We start from the raw sequence: 25,794 nt of genomic DNA, 5'->3' as shown, positions 1-25,794 counted from the left end.
AATGGTTTCAAAACAACAAGCTTATCGCAATAATTGTCAGAGTAAAGATAGTTTTGGGTTTTCCATTATAATTGGGTTTACTAACTTTTATTAGTTAAGCATTTAGTTTTATATAACAAACTAAATGCTTAACCAACAAACCAATATAACAACATAGTTACTCTTAGATATAGTTTTACCTCATTAATTAACATTTTTGTTTATTTCAGCCAATCAGAGCCAAGAGGCGGGTCTTAGTGTTGTCAATCAACCGCCCCTCCCACCCCCCTTGCTGTTTGCTACGTTTCAGCTAGCTTAGCTTGTCATGAATGCCTATGCTAGTTAGCATAGCTACCAATGATGGCAGACAAATGGTTTTCCAGTTACGCCATGTCGTTTCTTCACCATTAGCACATTTAGAAACGAGTACATGAGATTGACTGACAGCACTAAGACCCTCCTCTGGGCTCTGATTGGTTGTTTTTGGTTACATTTCTTCAGATGGTGATAATAACTAAGGGAAGAGGTTGAGGAGATCGATCTTTTCACAGATTACGAGTCTCATAACGATGTAAAATAAACATTTTTATAAAAGTTACATACTGCTTCTTTAAGCAAACATTTAAAATGTTGCTAAAAGAAAATCGCAAATCTGCCATATTTTTCCATCAACTGGCTGGGAGCAAATCAGTGGAATAAAATTCATGTTTTATTCAACTTTTCATTTCGAGTCCCCAAAGTGGAAAATTTAGAAAACTATGATTTGATGAGATTAAGAGTCCAGTTGACTCGTTTCCAGTGAAGTGAGTGAAAGTAAAACCGGAGCTGAACTCCTGGACAGAATCTAACCTCGGCTAAAGGAGCCGGCTGACTTTCAGAGTCTAAATGGAGCTAAAAGCTGCTGTTTTCCAGCCTGCTTGTTTTGGACTATTCCATCTTTATTTGCTTTATCAGCGCACCGTGCAGCTCCCAGCGGGCCGCCCTCGTTTATCGTCTCGCTCCCTTCTTCCTCCTCCGTAACGTCGAGTTACCCTCCGCCTGACCTCCTTTTCTCCTGCACTTTCTCCAATATTTCCACAATCACTCTTTTTTTGAGGCTTCGCTCGTCCTTCTCTTCTCTCCGTCTCTGTCCGTCTCCGCCTGCGCAGTGTCTAACTGACAAGGGAGACCCCTGGTTGAACCACCGGCGCTCTGGGAGTTTTTCCCCCTCATGCACTCCATCGGGTTTTTTTTAGCTCGTCACTTTGTAAGCAGGTACCAGAATTCATCCGTCGCTGCTGATAACGAACGGAAAGGACAGGAGATGTTTAATAATATTTAGTATTTAATATAAAGACAATAACAAATCTTGCTGGATGAGAAATTTGTCCTGGTAATTATCAACGCTATTATAGTTAATTAAAACTAAAAGTAACAAAAACTAAAACTGAGAAAACATTTTCATACGCGAACATAAATAAAATCGGTTATGAACAGGGGAAAAAAACTAAACTTTAGAAACAAAAAAATGATGAAAGTATGAAAAAACAAACTATTACTATAGTAAACACAAACCCAAACAATATTTTATGAAAAATAATCAATAAAAACTAGTAAACACATCACAAACTAATTGAAACTAACTCAATTAGACAAAAACAATCGATACAAAAAACTGAAACTAAATATTTAACTAACATCCTATTAGTTAATTATATTTGATATTAAGTATAATATTTAATATTTAACAACTAAAAACTAGCAAACACAAACTAACTAGACAAAAAGTCAAACAAATTAAATTAATTGAAACTAAATAAATTTTTACAATTAAAAACTAATCTAAAACTAAACATTTAACTAGTGATGAACACAAAATAGCAAAAACACTAAAATGATTTAAAACTAACTGAATTAGACAAAGTTAAAATTAATAACCAAACAAAACTGAAATTAAACAATACTGAACTAAATATAACTAATAAAACCAAGCAAACACACTAAATAGTTTCTTTTGAACTATAATAACTGGAACATTGACTGAAATATTTGATGAGTTATTGATTATTTTAAAGGCGCCACTTGATAAACTGCCTTATTGGTTTCGCCATCGTTGATTGTTTGATGTTTGCTGCTGAAATTGTGCAACAAATAAACTTCACTGATTATGTTTTGGCAAAGCTCCTGGAGACGACAATAGTTGTGAATTGGCGCTTTATGAATAAAGAAGACGGCGAAAACGTAAAGACGGGGCGTGCTGTGGTGGCGTAGGGGATAGCCTGACGTGGCCGTCGCAGGTTCGATTCCCGGAGCCGGCCGACGTTTGCCGCATTTCTTTCCCCCTTCCTGTCAGCCTACTGTCATATAAGGGACACTAGAGCCCCTGGTGGGAAAAAACCCAAAAAAACGTAAAGACGCCATGATAAATTCCCAGGTGTAAAACATTAGTGACACTTCAAACGCCCGTGTTGCTCCAGGCAAACGCAGTGAAGGATCTAATTTGCTCATCAGCACGCGGGCAGCTCCGACACCCTCATCCCAAACAGGAAGCAGATTAAAAGGTGAGAGGGCTTTGAAGGCTTTGACCATGAGATGACCGCTGACAGGAAGGGGCGTGGACGCAGGCAGGCTGACGGCGGGCTCGGCGCTGATAAGGCGGAACAATGACCCGGCCCGGTCACTCAGGTACTCTGGTGTTTGTTTATCCTCCCTGACCCAAACGCTTTCTTATTCATCTTGTTTATTTATATCCTATTGTGAAAGCGGCTCGTTTCTGAAACAGCTGACCTAATTCCTGACCGCTGCTTGACCAGCGGTCGGAAGCGGAGACCCGGGTCGGGTCGCAGCGCCGTGGCCACAGCCTGACCCGCTGTCACACCGATAAGGCCGGCCACAGACGGGACAGGAAGTTGAGAGCGAGGACACAAAAACACGCTGAGCTCTCCCACACCGGCCTGCAGCCATAAATCCAGATACTGATGAACATTTCTGGACGCCGGCTGTTATCTGTTCGACCCATTGTGTCAGTTTGAGGCCCAAGAAGAAGAAAGACTTCAGTATTTAAACATGGACAAATATCAGATAAGAGCAGTTTGAAGACCTGCAGGGAGAGTGCTTCACAAAATAACTGCCTTAATGTTTATTTTTCAGTATTTTATAGCAATTCTAGGTGACGGATAATTGGTCTTAAAAATAAAATGATAAAAAAACGAACAAAAATTTATAATTCTTTCCATTTTTATTGCATTTCCAAAACAATATGAGACTAAAAATATACCAGTTGTGATTTTAGATCCATTTTTCTTAGATTGGAAAGTTGGAAGGTATTGATTAGTTTTGTAGCCGATTAATCAATTAATCGCTTAATCAGATTGTTAAAAAAAGTAATTGAACCATTTAAGTCTATTTTATACAGAATTAGAAATACATACAAGACGACACTGATTCGTTGTTCGATTTCTAAATTAGTTGACAATTATTTGGGTAATGGATTAATAACGACTAACCGTTTAATTGTTTCATCTCTAAAAGGAAGGAAGGCTGGATGGACGGATAAAAGGAGAGATGGATGAAAGGATGAATAAACAGGTGAAGTCTGATCAGACGTTTCGGCGGTGTGAATATTTTGCCAACAGTTTTCCAGAGTTGCTGCGTTTCCCATCCTTCCTCCCCAATAGATCGGCAGGCGAGCATTTAGATGTCCGTCTGCTGCTCACCGTCCCTCCGCCGCCTTTCTTCTGGCTCTTTTCACCTCCTCTCCACTCCTCCATTCATCCCCCCCTCCTGTGACCGGTCACATGGATGAAGGGAAGTGTCAGCCTCCCGAGGAGACGGCGGGGGAGCGGGACGGACCACCCTGTACGTCCTCTCCCCCCCTCGGCTCTCCGTATCACTTTCACCTGACTGCACTCTTTCACGCGCCATCCCTCGCTTTTCTTGCTCCGCTACGTCAACGCTTTCACACATTCTGGCCTCGTTCGGATTCTGGCTGCGGTTTTCTTTCAGTCTCCTACTGTCATCTTCTGTTGGACTCATTCATCCGTCGCCTTTTTCAGTTTCCATCATGTCGGCCTCCCTCTGTTTATCTGGCTTCCTGAACTTTGCTGCCGATGCGCCTCTCGTTCGGTAACGACTCTGCTCCCAGCGTGAAAACGCCACTCAGATATGCAACAGGAGCAGAGTTTTCCTTCCTGTCCTCTGCATCACCTCTAATCCTTCAGTCGCTCCACTTTTGGTCGGAAAGGTCTGCATCTTCTAGAACGACTTCTGCTATTTTTAAATTATTTCAGGAGTTTTTTTAATGAGGTCTCAATATTGATCTTCCTTTTATCTGAGTTTCCTCAACCTGATCAAAATTCACAGATTTCTATTTTAATTATAAATTAAAATAAATTAAGTTCAGTATGAATTTCTGGCAATTATTTCTACAATGAATGAATAAACTGATGAACTGATGGATGATGGATGGATAAGCTAATGGATGAATGGATGAATAAAATGATGAATGGATGGATAAATAAAGTGATGGTTTGATGGATGGATAAACTGACGGATGGATGGATGAATAAAATGATGAATGGATGAATGGATTGATAAAATGATGGATGGATGGATAAAATGATGAATGGATGGATGGATGGATGGACAAACTGATGGATGGATAAACTGATGGATGGATGAATAAACTGATGGATGGATGCATAAACTGATGGATGGATGAATAAAGTGATGAATGGATGAATAAACTGATGGATGGATGGATGGATAAAGTGATGGATGGATGGATGGATAAAGTGATGGATGGATGGATGAACTGATGGATGGATAAACTGATGGATGGATAAAGTGATGGATGGATAAACTGATAATAATAATAATAACATTCAGGTCTTTGTCCGGTCCGTCTGTTATCTGTCTCTGTAGAACCCAAAGACTTGCCGGGTTGGAGGTCTGAGGTCCGAATAAGTCTGGATTTCACAAACCTTCTTAAATCAGATCAACAGCTTCATCTGAGCGGGCCTCATGCTGGCCTAATTAAAACCTGTTAAAACATGAGGTCGGGTACGCCAGCTGAAACCAAAGCTGACTTCCAGTCTAGACGGGTGAAACGGGTTGAAGCAAACAGCAGTAAGGTTTTAATGAACATGTCACGCACACGGTGCTCCATCACTTGTCAGTCCAGCCTAGAAACCCTTTATTTTGTTTTAGTCTTGACTAATTATGACTCTCCCTCGCAAGTGTTTCAGGTCGTCTCGGCCAAAAAACAAACGCCGAACAGGAATTCCAGGAAATAAATCTACTCCGCTGTTATTTCAGGGCTGAAACGAAAACTTTGGCAGGTATTTAATACTCAGGAGAAGCTGCTCAAGAACGAGACGCAGGCGTAAAACAAAGCTGTTGAGACAAGCTGATTTTGAGGGATTATTTCCTGCAGGAGAAGATCACGATTTTTTTCCAACGGCGGCCGAAAGTAAGAGAGGAGCGTTTAGCAGTCAAGTCGGGAACAATGAGAGGACAAACAAGCGATGTTGGAACCAGGTGGGGTCTTCCTCTTACAGTAAAGTTTGACCTCCTTCTGGTCAAGTTGTTTGTCTCTCTGAAATGTCAAGGACCTAAAAATGACAACCAGTTTATCCGGGAAAACAAAACAAATCTGTTCTAAAAACATCTTCGTTTCCTCAAGATGTCAAAGGATTTGGAAACCGGCTGACAGACACTGTTTTTCAAAAGACACTCTGTGTGAATGAAGCTAATTATGCTAATTATGCACAAAAATAGCAAGTAGCCATGAAAATAATCAAAGATGCATTACCAATATTTAAAAAAAAACAACAACTTTAATTTTAAATTGCAAAAAGACTATAACTGAAGTTAAAAAAATTAAATGAGAAAAAGTACAAAAAATTGAAAATATAAAATGCAAACTAAAATATAAAACAAACCACAAACAATTATTCCAAAAGAAGAGAATAATCCAAAACGGTAAAAACAAGATTTAAAAATAAATAGATAAAATGCAACAAAAAAATTAAATCTCAACTGCAAATTAAATAGAAAAATTGAGAAAAAAATGACAAAATACAATAAAAAAATAAGAACAGTGTGGAAAAATATGAAAAATGAATATAAATACAATAAAACAAAAGCAAAATATTTAAATGTTCTGATGTTGGTTACGCTTAAAATTTATGTGAAAAGTTGCCCTAAATTAGCTAGAAACAGCTAATTTCAGTTCAAAAATACTTTATTTATCCCAAAAGGAAATTAAATGATTAAAAGAAATTGAAGCTGATAAAAGTGATGTATTGTGTTTTAACACGTGTGTCATTGGGTATCAATATGGTTGACGTTAGCTTCCACTAGACACCATATCGGGGTTGAGCTTTAGCATCTCTAATTTACATTGTGAGTTAAGTACATATTTACATGAATATCTTTAAGGACATATTTGTGTAAAGAGTGAATAAAATGATTAAAAAGGCTGCAGGATGAGGCCAAAGTCAACAGATCAGAATTTAAACAAAACCTCTGATGAGGAGTCCAGATGAGTCAGTCTCCAAGAATTTGTATTTTAAGGCAAAACTCAATCCGTTGAATGGCTTTTAAGCCTAAATATGTGTAAACATTAAAGAGTAAAGTTATTACTGACATTCTTTGAGGTTGACAGAGACACAAAGAGCCGCTGACTGGAGGGGCCCCTGGAGCTTCTCGTATACAAGTCAATCAAATATCTGCAGCGTGCCACAAAGACCGCAACTATATATATGCAAATCAGAGATAAAGAACTGCAAATAGGAGGCAAAAAGTGACCAAAGAGACAAATCTGAGAGAGACATACAGAAAAAAACCCTCAAAGATGCAAAAAGAGAAGCGCTGAATGCCAGAAGAGACACAAACTACGACTTAAAAACTCGAAATAAACCAATAAAGACTCACAGCTACAACAACCATCTCCATCATGGGAGAAACAAAATGAAAGAGGCCAAAAGAGATTTGATTTCGACACTATTGTCAAAAAGAAACAATTTTTTTTTGCAATTCCAGGGTTGCATTAAGAAAGAAATGAAATTAAAATCATACATGATGCCACCACTGAGTTCGGTCAACATCTCTGTCTTTTCAACCAGCAGCTCATAACTCGGACGATGCAAAAAACAGTATTTCCATTGCAGTTTTATGCAGCTCACAAATTTTAATATTTGTGAAAAACCACCTCATCCTATCGCAAAAACTTTATTGAAAATCATGTTTTTTTCCCCTAAACTGGCATCTTTTCATTAGACGAATTAATTTTCAGAATTATAATTTGCGTAAATATGTGGTCAATGGAAACACGGCTACTTACTCTTTGGTTACCTAGCAACAACGTGTTGCGTAATGTGGTAACCTAGCAACAACCTGCTGAGTAACTGGTGCAGCAGCTGTTTAATGTTTCGCCTCATACGTGCTTAAAAATAAAAAACAATACTGTGAAGAGAAAACTTTGGATAAAACAGGAAACGTCATGCCAACAGGCAGGCTGTCTTTTATATACTTAGAACAAAAACCTAATCAATAATTATCCATTTTTACTGACATAAAACTCCTGTATTGTGGCATGTTTTTCAGCCATATTGTCCAGCACCAGGCACAAGTTCAAGTTTTCTTTAAAAAAAGAAAGCAGCATAAAGTTTTGATGCGATTAGCTGCAGTTTTCCATATAGTCCCCTTCCTTCTCATCTTTCATCCCTCTCTTCTCTCCCTCCTTCTGCCCCTGGTTAGTCTGGGTTACGAGGAGGTGAGGTGGAGGTTTCTTGTCCCACTGGGCCTCATCTCATCTCTTAGCCTGTCTATTACCTCTGCACACACACAGGCAGGCAGAGCGATGAGTGTGAGATGCTGTCGCAGGACAATCGCTACTGGCTATGCTGTTCACACACACACACACACACACACACGCACGCACGCACGCACACCCACACACACACACACACACACAGAGCCGGGATCAGCAGTTGTCATGCTGTGACATGTTGCTTTTGGAGCAGTGGGGGGAAGCCTCGTGAGGTAATGGCTGGGATGCGCTCTGAAAAACCGAGCGCTCGCATTACACCCGAGCGACCGCGGTTGGAAGGAAAAAATTTTTTTTTTAAAAACTGACCGTTGACCGCTGAAGTCCCAAAGGTGAATAGAAATGGTACAAAGAAAGGTAACGGTAATGAAAAGATGATAACACAAAAACAGGAGGAAACTGATGTAAAGGAAAGTATACAGCGGAGAGGAGAAACGGTAAAAGTGAAGAGAAAGTAATTAACAAAAACTCTCTAAAATGCTGCGTGTATAAGAGGACAGAAAGTATACACCGTTCAATGCTTTTTGTTTTGCAGTGCCTCTTTCATGAATGAAGCCGTTGAGGAAGCAATGCCACCAATAACTATACATTAGTACTTTGTTTATTATTCTAGTGCTTGAAAGTTCCCCTGGCTCAGTGCTTCTGACTTTAGTTGTGTCTGTTTTTGGCCATTTATTGAAATATTTCCATCATTAATTAGATTTGCTCATTTCTTTCCCATAGAAAGTACACCTGGTCCACTGCTTCCAAGTTTAGCTGTTTTTTAGAGAGAACTACTAAATATACATTACTCTCTTATAGAAAGCACACCTAGTCAACACAGCTTCTATGTTTCTTCTTTTTCTTTCTGTTTTCATAACCCAGATGGATGTGGAAGATGAATAAAAGTGTTCAGTTTTCAAGTAGTTTACCTTTGGAGTTGACCTTTAGACGAGGTTAAACCAAGTATTTCTAAAAATGAATGGAAACCGTTACATTTACTTTAGTCAAAACTGAGCGTGATTTATTTAAAATGCATAAAACTGAGTGCAGAAAGGGAAAAGAGACAGAATGGAGGTCAGGAGAAAAAGTAGCCTTTCTACGAAGTCCATTTGATCCACATCAATTCTTGGAGAAGAAAAGAGATGAGCAGATGGAATCGGACAGTCTGTGGTCAACCAGAGGAACGAAAACAGGATCGATCATCAACAACAACGGCTGAAGGTGGAACAATGCCTGCCTGGCAGAAGAAGGGCTGGAGGAAAGGATGAGTGAAAGTCTACTGTAGCGAGCGTTAGCTTGGCGCGACGCCACGTCACACGTCAGGCTAGCCAAAGGTCTGGAATAACCACAGACTTCTGGATGTTCTAAATTTAGGCAGATTGATAAGATCTGTGGAAAAAAAGGCGGCAGCCAGAGGCCTGAAGCGAACACAAACGGCCTCTTATGCTCAGCAAAATATTTAGAGATTTCAGAGAACAGGAGAGCGCTGCCTTGTTCTGCGAGTCTGTTTTGAGAGTTAAAGTTCTGGCTTGGGTGAAGCAGCCTGAAACATTTTTATTGATTATGAACCAAGACTTTTTAAAGGTCAGAAAGAAAAAAAAAATAGAGGATTTGACTAGACTTATCCAGAAAGAAAATGTGACTGTAAAGTTTTAGAGTGTTAAACCTTTTTAAGACCAAACAGCAGATGGTAAAAATGTTAATTCACACCAAGAGTGCATTCACACCAGCCATGTTTAGTCCGCTTTAATCCAAATCTACCGTAGTTTGTTTGACTAGGAAGTCCAGTTCATTTTGTGAGGTGTGAACGCGCAATCAAACTCTAAAGTGGACCAGAAAGGCAAACTTTGTTCTGGCTAAAAACCTCGGACTCGGTTCGGATGAATTGAACTCTGCTGTGGTTTGAATGCACATGTGGATGCCAAACAGAATGGAGACCGCTCCAAAAGCAGGAAGTGGACTAAAGCGCAGGGCATTCTGGGTAAATATAACCGAAGCAAATCATAGAGTCTAGAACTAGTAGGAAAAATGGTTTGTAGTCTTTTTAAGAGAAACCCTGCAACCTCCAAAATTTTAATGCTACTCCATTATGTTTAAATTGTGTGAAGTTGCACTGGTCCTCTTTGAAAGCGTGTCGTTTCCTTCAGTAGTTCTTGGTGCAGCGCCCCCCACAGGCGATGGGGGGAACAAGTTTTTCTGATTAGTTTGGATTGTCTGACACAATGCAGCGTGAAACCGAACTGCAGCAGCTGAAAATGCAACAAATGTTTTAACTTTGGTCAAAACCGAACCGAGTCTACTGGACTATCAGGTTTATCAGGTTCTTTTCTGATTCTTGTCCTAGTTTCCCCTTCCCAAAAATCTCAGGAAACTCATCTGATGGATGCTGCGACAGCTCCAAACTCAAATTAGGAATATTCAGGGATATTCTGTTAAGTGTGACGTGTAGCCAATCAGAAAGCGAGGTGACGCAAACATGGAGAGTAATCCAAAACACAGAACAAGAACTTGGTGCCAGGACGCACCAGAAAGTCCAGTGGATGTCAGAGACGTCTTTTAGTTCTGATTTTATCAGTTAAAAACAGTCCACAAATTATTGCCTTTGCTACTTCTTTGTCAGCCATGTTTGTTTGCTCTGAACTCATGTTTGATTTTGCAAGATTTCCTCTCTGGTATCCGTAAGTCTGTAAATCTTACTTTAAAAAGTAACAATTATGGCTTGAACTCAGGTCCATCTCTTTATAAGAGCATCTACATTTGGGGTCATTAATTTTGATACATAAATGAGCTGTTCAAACTGCTAATTGAGCCACTTGCTTGTTTGTAAGAGCTGCTCCATTAAATCTAATCTAGAGTAGCGTGACGAATTTACCTGGATGATAAATTGTCCCAGAAGTCACTGCGATAAATGATCATGTTATTTTGAGACTATTTCCAGTTAAGATGATAACAATGGTATAATAATACAAGAACACAATCAAAAATGAACTAGCTTTAAATTCTGATGAACATTTAACACTGGAACTGGAGGACATTTTAAATATCCAAAACAAATAAATAAAACAACAGAAACAAGGAATAAAATAAACAAAACTGTCCTTCAGAAATAGGAGATGGTTGAGACCAAAGCACCAGACTTTAGTTAAGACTTTTATCATTCAGTTTTTGGTAGAAAGAGAGAAAAGAGAAAAACGATAAATCATACAAATGGAAATTATTGAGCTTATTTTAATATATCGTGATTAACTGAGACAGGCCTAATCTAGCGGTTAAACTATTTCCAAATCAACTGAAAACATTTTAAAAACTCCACAATACGACTTTAAACCTGCATTTCTGGGTTGCCTCTAAAGTTAACCTGTATGGTGTGTTGTAGGGAAAACCTTTTAGCCTCGGCCCGGTCCCAGGACCCCAGAACCTCCCAGAACACCGGGACCCGGGCGGCCAACAAAACGGGCCCGTCAGCTTGATTTATCGACCATTCACCTACATCAACACATCGTCACAGAGACTCCTGGCCGCGCAAACGTGAAAAACCTCCTCAGAACAAAGCGGCTCGTAACGCAAAGATGCTCCGGCAGATGTGCGTGCGCCGCGGTTAGGTGTGAAAGCACGAATTGGGGGGTCGCAGGAATGTGCATCTTTTGATATGACAAGAATAGGCACGGAAAAAAACAATGGAGGAGAAAGAAATAAAAGAGCCAAGGAGCTGAATAACTCCGATCAGCAAAAGGAAGATGCCGGAGGAGAGAGCGGCAGGCGGGGGTTTGAAGTAAACATCGATGCCAGATGAATGCAATTTTTCCTTTTCTTCTTCTCCCCATCTTTGCCCCTTCCTTCTCCTCCTCCGAGCGAGAGAACAAGAGGCACTGCATCATCCCGACAGGCGGAGAAAGAGAAGAGAAGGAGAGAGAAAGAGGGATTGTGACGGAGGGATAAAGGGCTATCCGTCTCTGTCTGTCACCTCATTCATCGTCCCCTGCTCCGTCCTGCCGGCCCATCCGTCATTCGCTGTCACAAAAAAAAAAAAAAAAACAGACACTCTCCTCCGACTTTCACACACTCGGCAACAACACACACACACACACATCAAAGCCGGACACAAACACACACACATTGACAGCTCCCGGTTTTTAAAAACGGAGTAAACATTTCGGAAGCTCCGAGTCGGGACTCTCCGCCCCGGTTCACACATTCAGCGGCGAAGGCGCAAAAAACCTCTTCATGCACGTATGCACTTCCTTCACAAAATTGAAATTTAACATGAAAATGAGACGCAAACAAAAACCTCCGCCCGACCGCGGAGGGCTGTCCAGTTCTGGCCCGGCGCTGGCTGGTTTCGGACGAGTTCTTTCCCAGGAAACAAACAAAACCGACGGGACACAAGCCGAGCCGCTTCCTGCATTGGGAAGTTTCTGCAAATCTGGCCTTAAGGCCGTCAAGACCCAAAAGAAAAACTGGTAACAACGGCGGCAGAACACAGGAAGTCATCTGATTCACTGGAGTTAAAGTTCATGGAGTTATAAAATGTCTTCACCACATTACAAAGGACAGAGCTCCATCTTTTTGTCTTTGTCTAAAACCAGGAAGACGGAAAACCTCTGCCCAGTTCTACAGTCCTGACACTGACTGGAAAATTAAAGTTTGTTGTTTCTTTTACAGCCGGTGACCGTAAGATGTTTATGATGTAAATGACTCTTAACTGCCTGGTTGCTGAAATGTTCAAAATAAACTCGACTTCCTTAAATGTTTCATATCACAAAACAAACCTTAATTTTACGGGAAAAATACCAGAGTAGAAACTAAATTGGTTCTCCAACAATAATTTAATCTACTTTTTATTTAGTTTTTATATTGTTTAAGTCATTTTTTGTGTAAATGTTTCATTTTGCTTCTTTTCGTTGAACTGTGTGTGTTGTGTTTCTGTGCTCATTTGTCTTGGGACAAAGGGTGAAATTTAGCTTTTGTGCTATTTTCACCGATAGGATTTGTGGTAACGTTGATTGATGTGCACTAACCTAAACAAATAAATTAAATTTGATTAAATAAAGAAAAAATAAAAAAAACCTACCAAAACCATCCTAAAGATTAAACACTTTTACTGGTTACATCATGAATCAACTGTATTTTTTGTGCACAAAATAATTCTTAGATAATGAAAATTATCAGTTCTGCCTTCCTTTTAAAAAAAGCAAAATAAACATTTTAATACTAAAATGCAACTGCTTTTTACAGCTTTATAATTTTTTTTAAAGGATGCATCTGCAGCTAAAACTTATTTATAACAACAACGTGAAAAACACGCTTGCTGCTCGACTTCTCAGTACAGTGTAGGGTGATATGTTGATTATTTTTTCATTTGATATTTGGACAGAAAAATGTGCTAATCAAGGAATTTTTAAAAAATCATTTGAAGCAGGTGAAGCTAAAACTATTCCAGTTGAAGAGTCTGTAAATCAAACAGATAACCAACTACTAAATTAGTTGACGATTATTTCAATCACAATTAATTGTTTTAGTAATAAACTCAATAATGAGGTACTGTACCTCTAAAAATTGTGTGTAATTTTCTTACCTTTTTAGCCGTTTCTTATTAAACAGCATTTTCACAGTAAAACAAATTATATCAGGAAAAAGGTAGAGAGGAACAACAGAATTATATAATCAGGAAATATTAAGACAGATTTATGCATTAAGGGATGAATGAAACATGAAGACAACATGATGAAGGAAGAAGACGAAGACTGGGAGGGAACAATGAGGAGGAGGAGGAGGCAGAAGAAAGACAGTGAGGATAAGGAGAAGAAGAAGAAGAAGAAGAAACGAAGGAGTGAGGACCACGAAGGAGACAAAGACCTACTTGTCTCAAGTCACTGAAGGCCAGAAGCAACGTGTCACCCTGGAAGCCTGCGACCGGGCCGGCTCTGGCAAAACCTGTGGGAAAATACAAACCCACCCCCCCACCAGTCCACCCCCGGAGAGAGGGAAGAGAGGAGGAGGAGGAGGAGGAGGAAGAAGAAGAAAAAAAAAAACAGGGTGAAAAAACGGGAATAATAAAAGACCTGGTCGGATTCGCTATGCATCGGGACAGATTGGCAGACGAATGACGGCGTGGGGGGGTACGGAGGGGGAAACGGGTGGGGGTGGGGGGTGCTAGAGTCATGTCGCTGGCTGAAAGACAGAACGAGTGTGTGAGAAAGTGTGTGGATGTAAACAAAACGTGGGTAATAACACTGGCAGATTTCACCTGAGTGTGTTTGCTCTGTTTACGCAGCTCTTTGTCTGCGATCAGCTGGGGACAGTTTGGGTCTGTAATGGGACAGTTTGGGTCTGTAACGGGACAGTTTGGGTCTGTAACGGGACAGTTTGGGTCTGTAATGGGACAGTTTGGGTCTGTAACGGGACAGTTTGGGTCTGTAATGGGACAGTTTGGGTCTGTAATGGGACAGTTTGGGTCTGTAATGGGACAGTTTGGGTCTGTAACGGGACAGTTTGGGTCTGTAACGGGACAGTTTGGGTCTGTAACGGGACAGTTTGGGTCTGTAACGGGACAGTTTGGGTCTGTAATGGGACAGTTTGGGTCTGTAATGGGACAGTTTGGGTCTGTAATGGGACAGTTTGGGTCTGTAATGGGACAGTTTGGGTCTGTAATGGGACAGTTTGGGTCTGTAATGGCCGCCGGGGCCACGGCAACGCCTAAGGGTAGGGCTGGACAATACGGCTAAAAAATGTATCAGGATATTTACATGATACAAAAACCAAATAAACACAGTTAAAATTAATGTGTTTTTTTAACAGATTAATGTTACAACCATGTTACGACCGATATGGCTGAAAAATGCATCACGACATAAGCATTTCCTATCAGCTGATATCCATTATTATTGATTAGTTTTGTTTTATTTATCTGAAATACATCCAACCTGGACGTGTGACCTTTCCTGTTTTATCCAGTCATCACATCACTCTCTTTCTGTTTTTTTTTTTTGTTTTAAAGCAGTTATGAGGGAAAGTGCAGGAACTTTAAACTGCTAATGCGCCAGTTATTTAACAAGTTGTTGCTAGGTAACCAAAGTATATGGGAGTTGCTAGGCAACCAAAGAGAGAGAGTTAGTTGATTCCACCAACCTTGTTTAGCTAGAAGCCATGAGAGGTTGAGCAGTTAAAGCCTTCCCTCTGCCTACAACTCCCAGAATGCTGTGCAGTTCCAGGTCCGAGTTCAGTGAATGTTCCACATATTGAAGTTTGAACGTCCTATGCAATGATTTTAATTACATTTCTATTGTCAAACATGTTATTGGTTTATTGTCCAGCCCTAATAATGCAAGAATACTTTCTCAAAGATCAGTAGAACGTTTAACACTGAAAGACAATTTGAATATCTAAAATAAATAAACAAAACAACAGAAACAACAAATAAACTGGATTCAGAAGTTTCTGTAAATAAAATTGTCCTTTAAAAAAGGGGCAAATTGAGACCAATACCATCACAAAAATGGAAATTATTGAGCTTGATCAATGCAATTTACTGATTTATTGGCTTAAGCTTAATATCTTGATTATTCTCATAATTCATTTTCTTTGAAAGACAATTTTGTTTACAGAGACTTCATTATGCATTGTAAGTATGGTTTCTGTTATGTAGTGTTTATTTATTGTTGTTGGTAGGGTAAAATATTAAAGAGGTTGAATACTTTTATTGGTGTTCAATATAATGACTGTTAAACAGAACAGCTTGTCCACACTTTTTCCCTTTTTTGTCATATTTTATCTCAAATTCAGTTAAATTTATTTTATTTTTTCCTGTTCTTCTTCCAGCCATGCCTCCATTTCTTCCCGCCCGTCACAATCCGGAGATTCTCTCATTAATTTAATCTTTAATCCCTTTTGTGAACTTCTCATTTCCTTCCCTTTGTGAAGAGAAGGTTTCAAACATACTTTGAATTTCCATTCTCAGTCACCTATTTAGCTTTTTTTCCAACCTCTCTTTCTTTACGTTTCATTAAAATCACACCTCCCTCATTTAATCCCATTTTCCTTTTGTCCAAAACTCTTTCATCCAAATCTACACCAGACATTCTTTTAAACCCTTAAGGTTTTTAATTTTCTTCTATTTCTTTTTTAAATAATGGCGGTAAGATCTTAACATTTCGCTCCATCTTTTCACTTTTTAGCTCTTTCTTTTTTGAATTTTTGCTTCTCGTTTTGACCCTCTACTGTACCGCCGGCCCAACTTCCTCCAGTTTGTTTCAGAAAACCAAATCTGCAGCTCTGCACGCATGTCACTTCACATCAGGTCACAAACGCGCAGTGTGACCCGCTCTGTGACTCTAAGAACCTTGATCATGTACAAACCGAGCCAACGACGCCTCGCCTTCTTTCAACTCTCCAAATCCTTTATCTGCAAAAAACCCGTCTGCGTCCTAAAAGTCTCACAAATCAGAGAGACGGGAGGAGGAGGAAGTTGATGCACTTCTAAACCTTTATTTGGTTGTTCCACAGCGCCCCCTGGGCTCTCAAACGCAAACAAACAATATTTAATAAAACTACTTTTAACTTTAGGAATAGACGTGGATAATTAGTTGGTGTAGTTTGTGAGGAAAGAAAAGGAAAATGGTGGCAAAAGGGAGATAAAATATATGCATCTGGAAACATCAACATAACATTTCAACAGCTTAATATTCATTTTAATGTTGGTTTTGTCTATTTTCCAAATTACAAAAATAAATTTTGACTAAAATTACAAAAAATATTTACAGAAAAAATATTTTGAGAAAAATATTTATGTTGAAATAAAACCTTAAATCCTACTTTGAGAAGCCCTGGTTCTGCATTCGTTTCAAACTTAAATTCATGCCTGATGCTTTACTAACTGTGTATTTATTTTATACAAGTGGTGCACTTGGTCTTAAGTAGTAGGAATATTTCCAAAAATGTATTTTTATATACTCAAATGACTCAAGAATAATTATAAAGCAAAATCTCCTGGTATTGTACAGCAACATTAAATATCCAGACATTGGAGGAAAAAATCTGTTTGTGCAACAACAAAGCCATAAAAAAAAGGTGAACTCACTCTCGCACTCCTTGAGGTCGACGTTGAGCTGGTGCAGAGCACCGATGGAGATCTGCCGGACCTCTGGGTCGAGCAGCAGCTGCATCAGGGAGGTGGAGATGTGCTTGCAGGCCGACATGCAGGCCGTCTGGGCGACTTTCCCCTGGAACACGCAGAGAGGCAAAGGGAGGAGGAACGTTACTGAAAGCTGATCTTTTGTTCGTCTCTTGGCTGCGAACACAAACCTGCAGTTAGAAAGTTGGTCGTTTTCTGTCTGAAATGGACAAATCTCACCTAGAACTGAATGTTAATGCACCTAAATAATTAAAAATGACGCTTATTGAAACAAATAAATGGCTTTTCTAAATGTATAGCGCATCCGCCAGTGTCCCCTAATGAACCAGGGGCTCAGGTGCATTCAGGATGATAAAGCAGCATAACAACAACTACAGCAGCGGATGAGGAAGAACGTGACAACGCATTAATTAAAAAAAACAAAAAAAAAACATGTGTTGGTGTCCGAGCAGACAGACGCTTGTGTAATCTCAGCGATTAGCTGTGGCCTCCGTCCCGACCTCCAGGTCTGCATTCCAGCCCGATGAAGCAAGCGGATCAAAGATGGACGGACGGACGGAGGTTGGGCCTAAAACCGCCAGCGAAGGTCAAGAGTCAAGCGGAGGAAATCTGCAATGGAAGGCGTTTTGTTTTCTCTTAATCATTAAAAGACGATTAGAGAATTAATTTTCATTAGACTTCATTTCCTCTTCCTTTAATCCATTAACACAGATTTGATGAGATGTTGCGTGGTGAGCAAAAAATGAACCTTGCCGCCATCATGGATTGCAGAGACGTAGGAGGGGAAGTGCGTGTTTATACAGAACAGGCTCATTACACACGACTCCCGACGAGACTTTGATGTGTCTGGATTACACAAACGGACACAAAGCAACATGTTTCCAGGTGATTAATAACAAACGTCAGGCCTCTCATTCATGGCCTGTGTTTAATTACCTTCATTAATCATGCTGGACGCAGCCAATCAGACAAACGCATCAGCTGTTTCAACCGTGCATCAACCTGAAGAGACACTGGGTCACTTTCTGTCATTTTCTTCAGCTGAACTGGATTATAATGGATTATCAGCAGACAAATGTTTCAGCATTCATTTGCTCTTACTAAAAATCTTTATGTAACACATAGAGGAGTCCTCTGTAAGGGAGAGACTTCGGCTCTTCTTGATTTTGTGAATAGGTTTGTATTTGGACAAAAAAAAAAATATCTCTGATCCTTTAATAAAAGGAAAGTAAGAAAATTGATTTTAAGCAACAAAATCTGTTTTTGATGAGGGAATAACATTGCAATGAAAAAGTAAATTCTACAAAACAATGCCTCTTTAAATAGCCCTACTCAGTTGCACATTTCTTTGGATCTGAAAGTACCATTTCTAAGAACTGTACAGTATTCCAGCTTGTAGATTCTTTAAATCCATTGTGTCTTGAATAACTCAGATTGTGTTGTTCATGAACTGAGACGTTGGGAAAGTGTCTGGACTCGGTTCAGTCCAGAGGCAGCTTCCACCTCAGACCCAACACACGGCGAACACGTGCGCCGCACATATGTTTGGGAAGCACAGACGTACGACCGGCCGGATATCCTCCAATCCGACGGCGGCCTCTGAACTCCCAACACACACTCCACACACACTCCGCTCAGTCCCAGAGGTCAGTTATCACAGGGGGAGATGGAGCGTGAAATGAGCTAATTCTGTTTACACGGCCTGGACCTGGACGGGCCGAGGCGCAGGAACACAAAAACACAGAACCACGTCTGTCTGACACAAACGGTGTCGCCTCAGAAACAATGACTGGCAACTATTAGAGAGCACAGGAAGAGAGGAGAGTGGAAAATAAAGTTAGGAAAGGAAGAAAGGGAAAGGAAAGGAGAAATAAGAAAGGAGGGAAGAGAAAAGAAATAAATGGAGAAGAGAGAAAGGAAAGAAAAGAAAATCAGTATGAGGCCTTCACTGGAAACTAGGCATGATGAGAGAGTTTTCACACCTGGTAGTCCAGTAAACCCGGTTCGATTTGAAAAAACTGCAACATTTGTTACATTTGACAGTTGGTGCTGTTCCCCCGATTGGCTGTGGTGGCGCAGCACCAAATACCACTGAAGGAAACGGCACAAAAACTTTCAAAGAAGAGACTGAGCACAAATTGCAAACGAAAAACGGAAAGGTGTCAGAAGTTAACAGTTTGTCTGTGGTAAGAGATAACGAGCCATTTTTACTGCTAGAGATAGATTAGTGAGTTTTGTTTTGGTGGAATTTACCCAGAATTCCTCCTGTTCACTTAGAGTTCACATATGCTTTGGAGTTCAACCAAACCGAGACCAAGGCTTCATCCAACATCGCTAAATAATATATAAAAACTGGCGATTGTTACTCTTCCTGAGCAGAGTGATGAAAAGCAACATTTTACTGGTGGAGAATCTGCTGGTCACTAAGGATGAGTGAGATTCTCATGGTACGACCACTTCTATTAAAAATATCAGTTTCACTACTTCACATTGTCTAGGAAGACTTTAAAATCAAAGGCTTAGCATTTAAATAGTCCTACAGCAGAAAAAAGCTGAATATAGAACAATTACTCCATTAAGAGCGAACAATTAAACTGACTTGCAGTTTTTCTCTTTATAAAGCAGCTCAAGTCTTTCAAAATGTAGATTGCGGCTGAAGTCAAAAACCTTGACTTGAGTCTTTGTAGCATTTTTTTACCTCATGCAATGAGGAGTGAAAGAAGGTCGGTATTTGAGCTACAGATCGCTCGTTCTGCAGGGTTTACTGTGATGAGATTGAGCATTAACCAGCGACATGATGTTCATGACTGAGAAATTTCAAACATCATAAATCATAATTCAATTGATATGAAATGCTGCCAGAATTGTAGTGTTTTATAAACAAATGGGTATTACAGTGAATTACAGGAAGACTGAGAGCTTTAAAGTTCTTCCATGGGGTGCCGGTTTCCTGAGTCTTAAAGCTTCAGGTATTCAGTATTTCCTCCAACTGTCTCCTCAAAACGTCATATAAATTTTCACTTTATGAACTCAAGTTTGTTGTAGATGATTTACCGTCAAGGTATTAAATTTGGGTGGCCGTTGTCTTATGCACTGATGTCTGAGTTTATCATGCTTAATATAAAACTTACACTCTTCTGTAAACATTCAGGCTGTGCCTTTTTGTCAAGATGTTTCACATTATTTTATATGTAGGATATCAAAATAAATACAATTATCATGCAGTTAAAACAGACAGCTGTAAAAAGTTATAAATTCCCCTTTACTTTTACTGGGCAGCTGTTACAGTTTCCAAGATGTTTCAGTAAAACCCACGAAAAATAAGTTGTACTTTTTTTAGTTTTCTAGAAATTTCCCCCCATTAAGGCGGCGATAAGCAGGAAACACTCAAAGCCCACTTTAGCTCTGTATGCAGTTTAACTTTGATGGGAGTGTTTTCTTTCCTTAACGCTTAAATCTGCACCGAGTTTCAGAATCGTCTTTGAAAACATAAACCAAACTAAATGCAGAAAGCAAATTAACGCTGAAAAGACTGAGAAATCAGGTTAACTAGGGAGGCAAACAATTAATAAACTGACAATTAATACAAAAACATCTCTGTTAATGGTTTATTCTTTTCATCTTTTATTTTGTATTCAGCAACCTAAGACGTTCCTATTTTTAAGTTTGCAAGTTTAATAATGTGAGAAGACCATATTTTTTTGTTTATTTTGTCTGTATTTAATACAATCGACACAAAAATTGTTAAAATATGACAATATGCTTCTTTTTTAAATTCAGAATATAAAAAATGTTTCATGTTATGGAAAGACAATCCTTTTAATACAAGAGAAAACTCAGGTTTGAAAGAAAATGGACGCCTAATCGTTTGTAGTCAGTTTCAGATTAACTCATTAATCTATAATTTTATGAAACAGCGTAAAAAGATTTACAAGAACAAGTAGAAATCAGCCCAGTAAAAACATGCAGTCTGTTGAAACAATCTGCTTTCATCTGAAAGACTAAAAACAATGACATTTCACTGTAATGTAAAATATAAAAGGAGACTTTACTCTCCTTTAATCTTTTCTGTACGTTTTATTTGCACCAGATTAAATCAATAACCTTGAAGTAAAAATATTCCAATGATAAATCAGAAAGAGCAACCTGAACCTTGTGTGTAATTTAGTACAATATAATCCAATGTCACTCAGCTTTAAGAGAATTTCCCATCTGAGAGAAGCAGACTTGCATTCCAGTGTTTTTAATAGCAGAAACAGGTCGGGGAAGAGGACCAGCTTCCCTGATCCAGGATGGGATTCGACATGGTGCGTAACTCAAGGCCAGGCAGGACGGCCAGCAGTCAAGAGACAGCATGATACTGGTGATACTGGAGCTTTCGACCCGATCTCAGGGCTCCCTGAGTCCAAATCTGGATGAAAACTAACAGCCAGAGGAGCTTAACGTGTTTTATGACTCTAATACCGACCGACCGATGAGTATGACAGTAAAAGGATTAAATGTTGCAAAGCCATAGATGATTTTTGAATTAATGTCACCCAATATCCAGTAAAATATTAGACACACAGACAGAACGTCTTCACATGAATAGGGTTATTTCAGTTTGTCTGATTTGATTTATTCCAGAAATTAGAATTAAAATATTACTAAAAAACTTATTTTTCAGTAACTCATTTGAAAAGGTTGGAATTATTACAAAAAGTCAATAATTCCACAAAGTATGCTAAATTTTAAAAGTTTATTTTGATGTTTACATCTTAAAGCCAAACAAAACCCAAAAATAATTTTAAAAAACTGTTAAAAATGAATGTTTTTTTTAACAGATTAAAGTAATTGCCATGTTATGACCAGGATGACTGAACACCTGTTACGATAAACACATTTCATATCATATAATTGTTCGCCAGATAATTGATGACTAGTTTTTTGCTTTGAATTTCTGAAATATTGACCACTGGTGGTGTGAACTTTCCTGTTTTATATCCAGTTTCCACTCCACACCACAGTTTGTTTGTTTTTTAAGCAGTTGATGAAAATCAGAAATAAACCCTCAGATATCATCACTCTGCGTGTTACAAGTCTGTTGAATTATTGAATTCAATTAACTTTTCAAACATTTCTAATATACCGATACATGTGCACATGGAATTGAAGCAAATGCGTTAAGCATAAATCCAGTTGATTAAACTGACTTAAAAACACAACATGAGCAGGTGAGCAGTTATTTTTCTCTTTCTGCAGCAGAGAAAAACTTTTAATCACATCAAACTCAAACATGCATTGCTGTGTTCTCCTCTTACATGCTTGCTGTTGAACTGGACTGCAGGGTTAAGCAGGTCAGTAAGGTAAACGCCACTGCACTTCTCAAACCAATACTCACCGGTAAGGTGGCGTGCTCTACAGGCATTCCCTACAGTCAGAAACATATACAGACATTACCTGCACTGGAAAACATCCAAATCCCATTGCTTCATTGGGAAAATGAAAAGTTAGAGCAGTAAAAGTATCGCACAAGGCCCGCGGACATTAAGCTAATTCACCTCAGTCACTCTGACGTGATGAAGCATCGCCACAAAAAACAAAAACACCAATCAGATCACAACAGAAAACAGATCAAGTAGCTTTTGGATCCTGAAACTTGGAAGCTTGTGAGTCCAAAATTCCCTCCTAATCCGTACATGATCACTTTCACCCCTGTGGCCTTTTCCCGTCATCCTCATTCCATCCCAATAATTTGAGCCTGGCTAAATTATGAGTGCTATCCTGCGGAGTCCAACTCTGAGTGAAGCCATTAGCTCCTGGATAACGTCTGCAGAGACACGGAGACGACGAAGACGCGTGTGTTTACAGCGTCCAAAGCTGATGAAGACACCTGATCCTGCTGAGGTTTATCTCAGCGCAGAGCCGCTTCCAGCAGGATGTCCACAGACATGCAAACACGAAATGGAAACTGGCCCCAAGAACGTCTGTCCTCCAAACCGATTGTAGCGCATCTATGGTGTTTTATTAGTGAGTCATAGAAATATTTAAAAATAAATCACTAATTTGTGCATTTTAACATATAGTCATGTCCGTCAACAAGGTGGGTAATAAACTGACACCAGGGAAAAACGGCCGGCATCAAGCAGCTTTGTTTAGTAGGAAATGCAGAAGGGATTCAAATAATGTTGGAGTGGATTCACAGGAGCCATGTTTAATGCACTTTACTGAACTCTATGTTTGTATAGAAAGTTTGTTTCATTTGTGGAGGTGTGAATGCTCAATCAATCTCTAATGCGCACCAAGAAATACAAACCCTGGACCATCTGAAAACCTCAGTCTTGGTTTGGTTGAACTGAACTCTGGTGCAGTTTGAAAGCATATGAGAACAACAAGCGCTCCAAAAACAGGAAGTGGACTGCAGTACAAGGCATTCTGGGTAACTACAATCATAAGTGCTTATTGCTTGTTTCGTAATTAGTTACTGTATTATGTTTTTAATGGTGTAAAGCTCTACATCCTCTCATCCAAACATGGAGAACCAGCATTCAGCTTCTATGCACCACAAATCTGAAAAACCTACTAGAAAACTGTAAAACAGCTGAAACACCGAGTTCTTTAAATCAAGGCTAAAAACCCAGCGGGAACCCAGACAGATATTGTATTAATCGCTTTCAGATTTTCCCTCAGCAAAATTGTAATTTTATGAAATATCAACAAAATTATGAACCAAAAATCAGGAACAAACTTTAAAAAAAAACCCAGAAAAACAGCTGAAACATTGAGTTTTTTTAAATAAAAATTTCTGTATGTTGTTTTTTATTATTTTTGTTTTATGATGCAAGTCACTCTGAAGTGCCTTGTTGCTGAAATGTTCTATAGAAATAAAATTGACTGAAATGCACCATGTGTTTGGTCGGTTTGTACTTTGTGAGCTAGCAATAGCTTACAAATTACTGACACTTTATTGTGCCTAATAAAGTGCCAGGTGAGTGTGGATCAGCCTCAAAACAATTCAGGACATTAAAAGAATTGATTTCTGTAGCTCTTATGACGGGAGCCGTATCTGGTTCATCCCTCATAACTCGCCTGTTTCACACCAGCAGCCTTTATCTGAGCGGGGTCATACCACCCAGCGTTTAGATCCATAGCGTCTGATCTACTTAAGAGGCCTCACGCCGCGTTTGAGTCCGCGTTGAAGCATGTGTGATGGGGTCGTGTCCGGGTCTGTGGGAGGGTGTGAAGGAAAAGCTGATTAGATGTGCTGCGAAACACTTAGCAGTGTGTGTGGCCTGTGTGTGGCCTTGTGACCCGGCTGGTCCAAATCTGGGCGCCTAATCACCTTAGAGCTGATCTCGCTGTGTGTTTGCATCATATGAATCTGTTCGTGACCTTTGATCAAAACAGACTGGAAGAAACGGTCTGTGGGTGTCTGACTCTGATCTTCAGAGGAATTAATTCTCTCACTTTTATAAGATCAACCTGCAGGAATGCAGATAAAAAACAAGCTTGTAGGTTTTTGAAACCATAACATTTGGAATGCACTAGTATGAATGTTTGGGTCGATATTGATTTCTGATATTAATATTGGTGTTTGACTGGCAACTTGTCCAATCAATGGATGGATGTTGCTGCAGGTTTCAGCAGGTCAAACTGGTAAAACTTAATAGAATATGAAGGAATCTTCATGAATGACTATGACCGCCTGTTAGTTTATAAATCATGGAGCACTTAGCAACCCAGAACAAGAATCAAACATGGAGAACCAATATTTAGATTTTTTTGCTGTTACTCTTATATTTTTGTCTTTCTTTTGGTTTTGTTGTTTTGTTTGTATTTTCTTTAATTCATGTAAAGCACTTTGAACTGTCTTGCTGCTGAAAATGTGCTATATAAATAAAATTACCTACCTAAATTTTAATGGACTTTTAATGCAAGTTTCAATGTAACTTTGCAATAAAGGTGTCTTTACTTACCAAATGATGCAAAGTTGACACTTTTAAGGCAACTTCCGGCGCAACTTGGCATGAAAAGTGTCATTACTTATCCAATGAAACCTCATGTAAACAGTCAAATATTCATGAAGACTCCTTCATGTTCATGACAGGTGTTGTCATGTCAGTCTTATGGACACCCCTTCAAATTTAAGACGTTTTAAATATTCTTTTCTGATTCCACTTTGAACAAAATGTAAGACTGAAAAGACCATAAATATGAAAGATGCTTGGAAGGTTCTGCTATATTACAATAGCAAAAAATCTTTACACTTTCTTTCTAGAAGCAAGCTTCAGTTTTTTTCACCTCGCCTCTTATGGATTAGAAACAGAAGTGAGCCTGTGGAAAAAACTGGTGGTACTTTAACATATATATATATATATATATATATATATATACATATATATATATATATATATATATATATATATATATATATATATATATATATATATATATATAAAAATATATATATCCTGTTGATGTACAACATCAACAGGACCTTGAGAGCCTTCATTGCAAACTCAATGCGGATGTGGAAGACCACCCTTGAAGCCAACTGCAAGCCACTTGCACAAGTATCCATCAAATGTAGCATATACCAAGGAGATGCGCTGTCCCCGCTACTGTTCTGCATAGGCCTGAACCCCCTCAGCCAAATCATCAACAAGACTGGCTACGGATACCGACTCAAGAATGGAGCCAACATCAGCCACCTCCTCTACATGGATGACATCAAGCTGTACGCCAAGAGCGAGCGAGACATCGACTCACTGATCCACACCACCAGGATATACAGCACGGACATTGGGATGTCATTCGGACTAGATAAGTGTGGTCGGATGGTTACAAAGAGAGGGAAGGTCATCCGCACAGAAGGGGTCTCACTCCCAGAAGGAACAATAGCAGACATAGAGGA

At 39.3% G+C, this 25,794-nt stretch overlaps 1 protein-coding gene across 4 annotated transcripts in view; it reads right to left on the bottom strand.

Moving 5' to 3' along the window:
- Nucleotides 1-25,794, bottom strand: part of exoc6b (exocyst complex component 6B) — an 84,895-nt gene that overhangs the window by 13,760 nt on the left and 45,341 nt on the right. For 2 of the 4 annotated variants that reach the window (XM_044097531.1, XM_044097532.1), the window contains exons 19-21: nucleotides 22,282-22,311; nucleotides 16,848-16,989; nucleotides 13,632-13,705 (exon numbers count right to left, since the gene is read on the bottom strand). In XM_044097531.1, coding sequence (XP_043953466.1) covers nucleotides 13,632-13,705; nucleotides 16,848-16,989; nucleotides 22,282-22,311 — 246 coding nt within the window. The remainder of the gene's footprint in view (nucleotides 1-13,631; nucleotides 13,706-16,847; nucleotides 16,990-22,281; nucleotides 22,312-25,794) is intronic. The other 2 variants (XM_044097533.1, XM_044097534.1) reach the window with 1 other exon arrangement.

Source organism: Gambusia affinis, linkage group LG18, assembly GCF_019740435.1.
Source record: "Gambusia affinis linkage group LG18, SWU_Gaff_1.0, whole genome shotgun sequence".
Classification (NCBI taxonomy): Eukaryota; Metazoa; Chordata; class Actinopteri; order Cyprinodontiformes; family Poeciliidae; genus Gambusia; species Gambusia affinis.
This window is presented reverse-complemented; position numbering and strand designations above follow the sequence as displayed.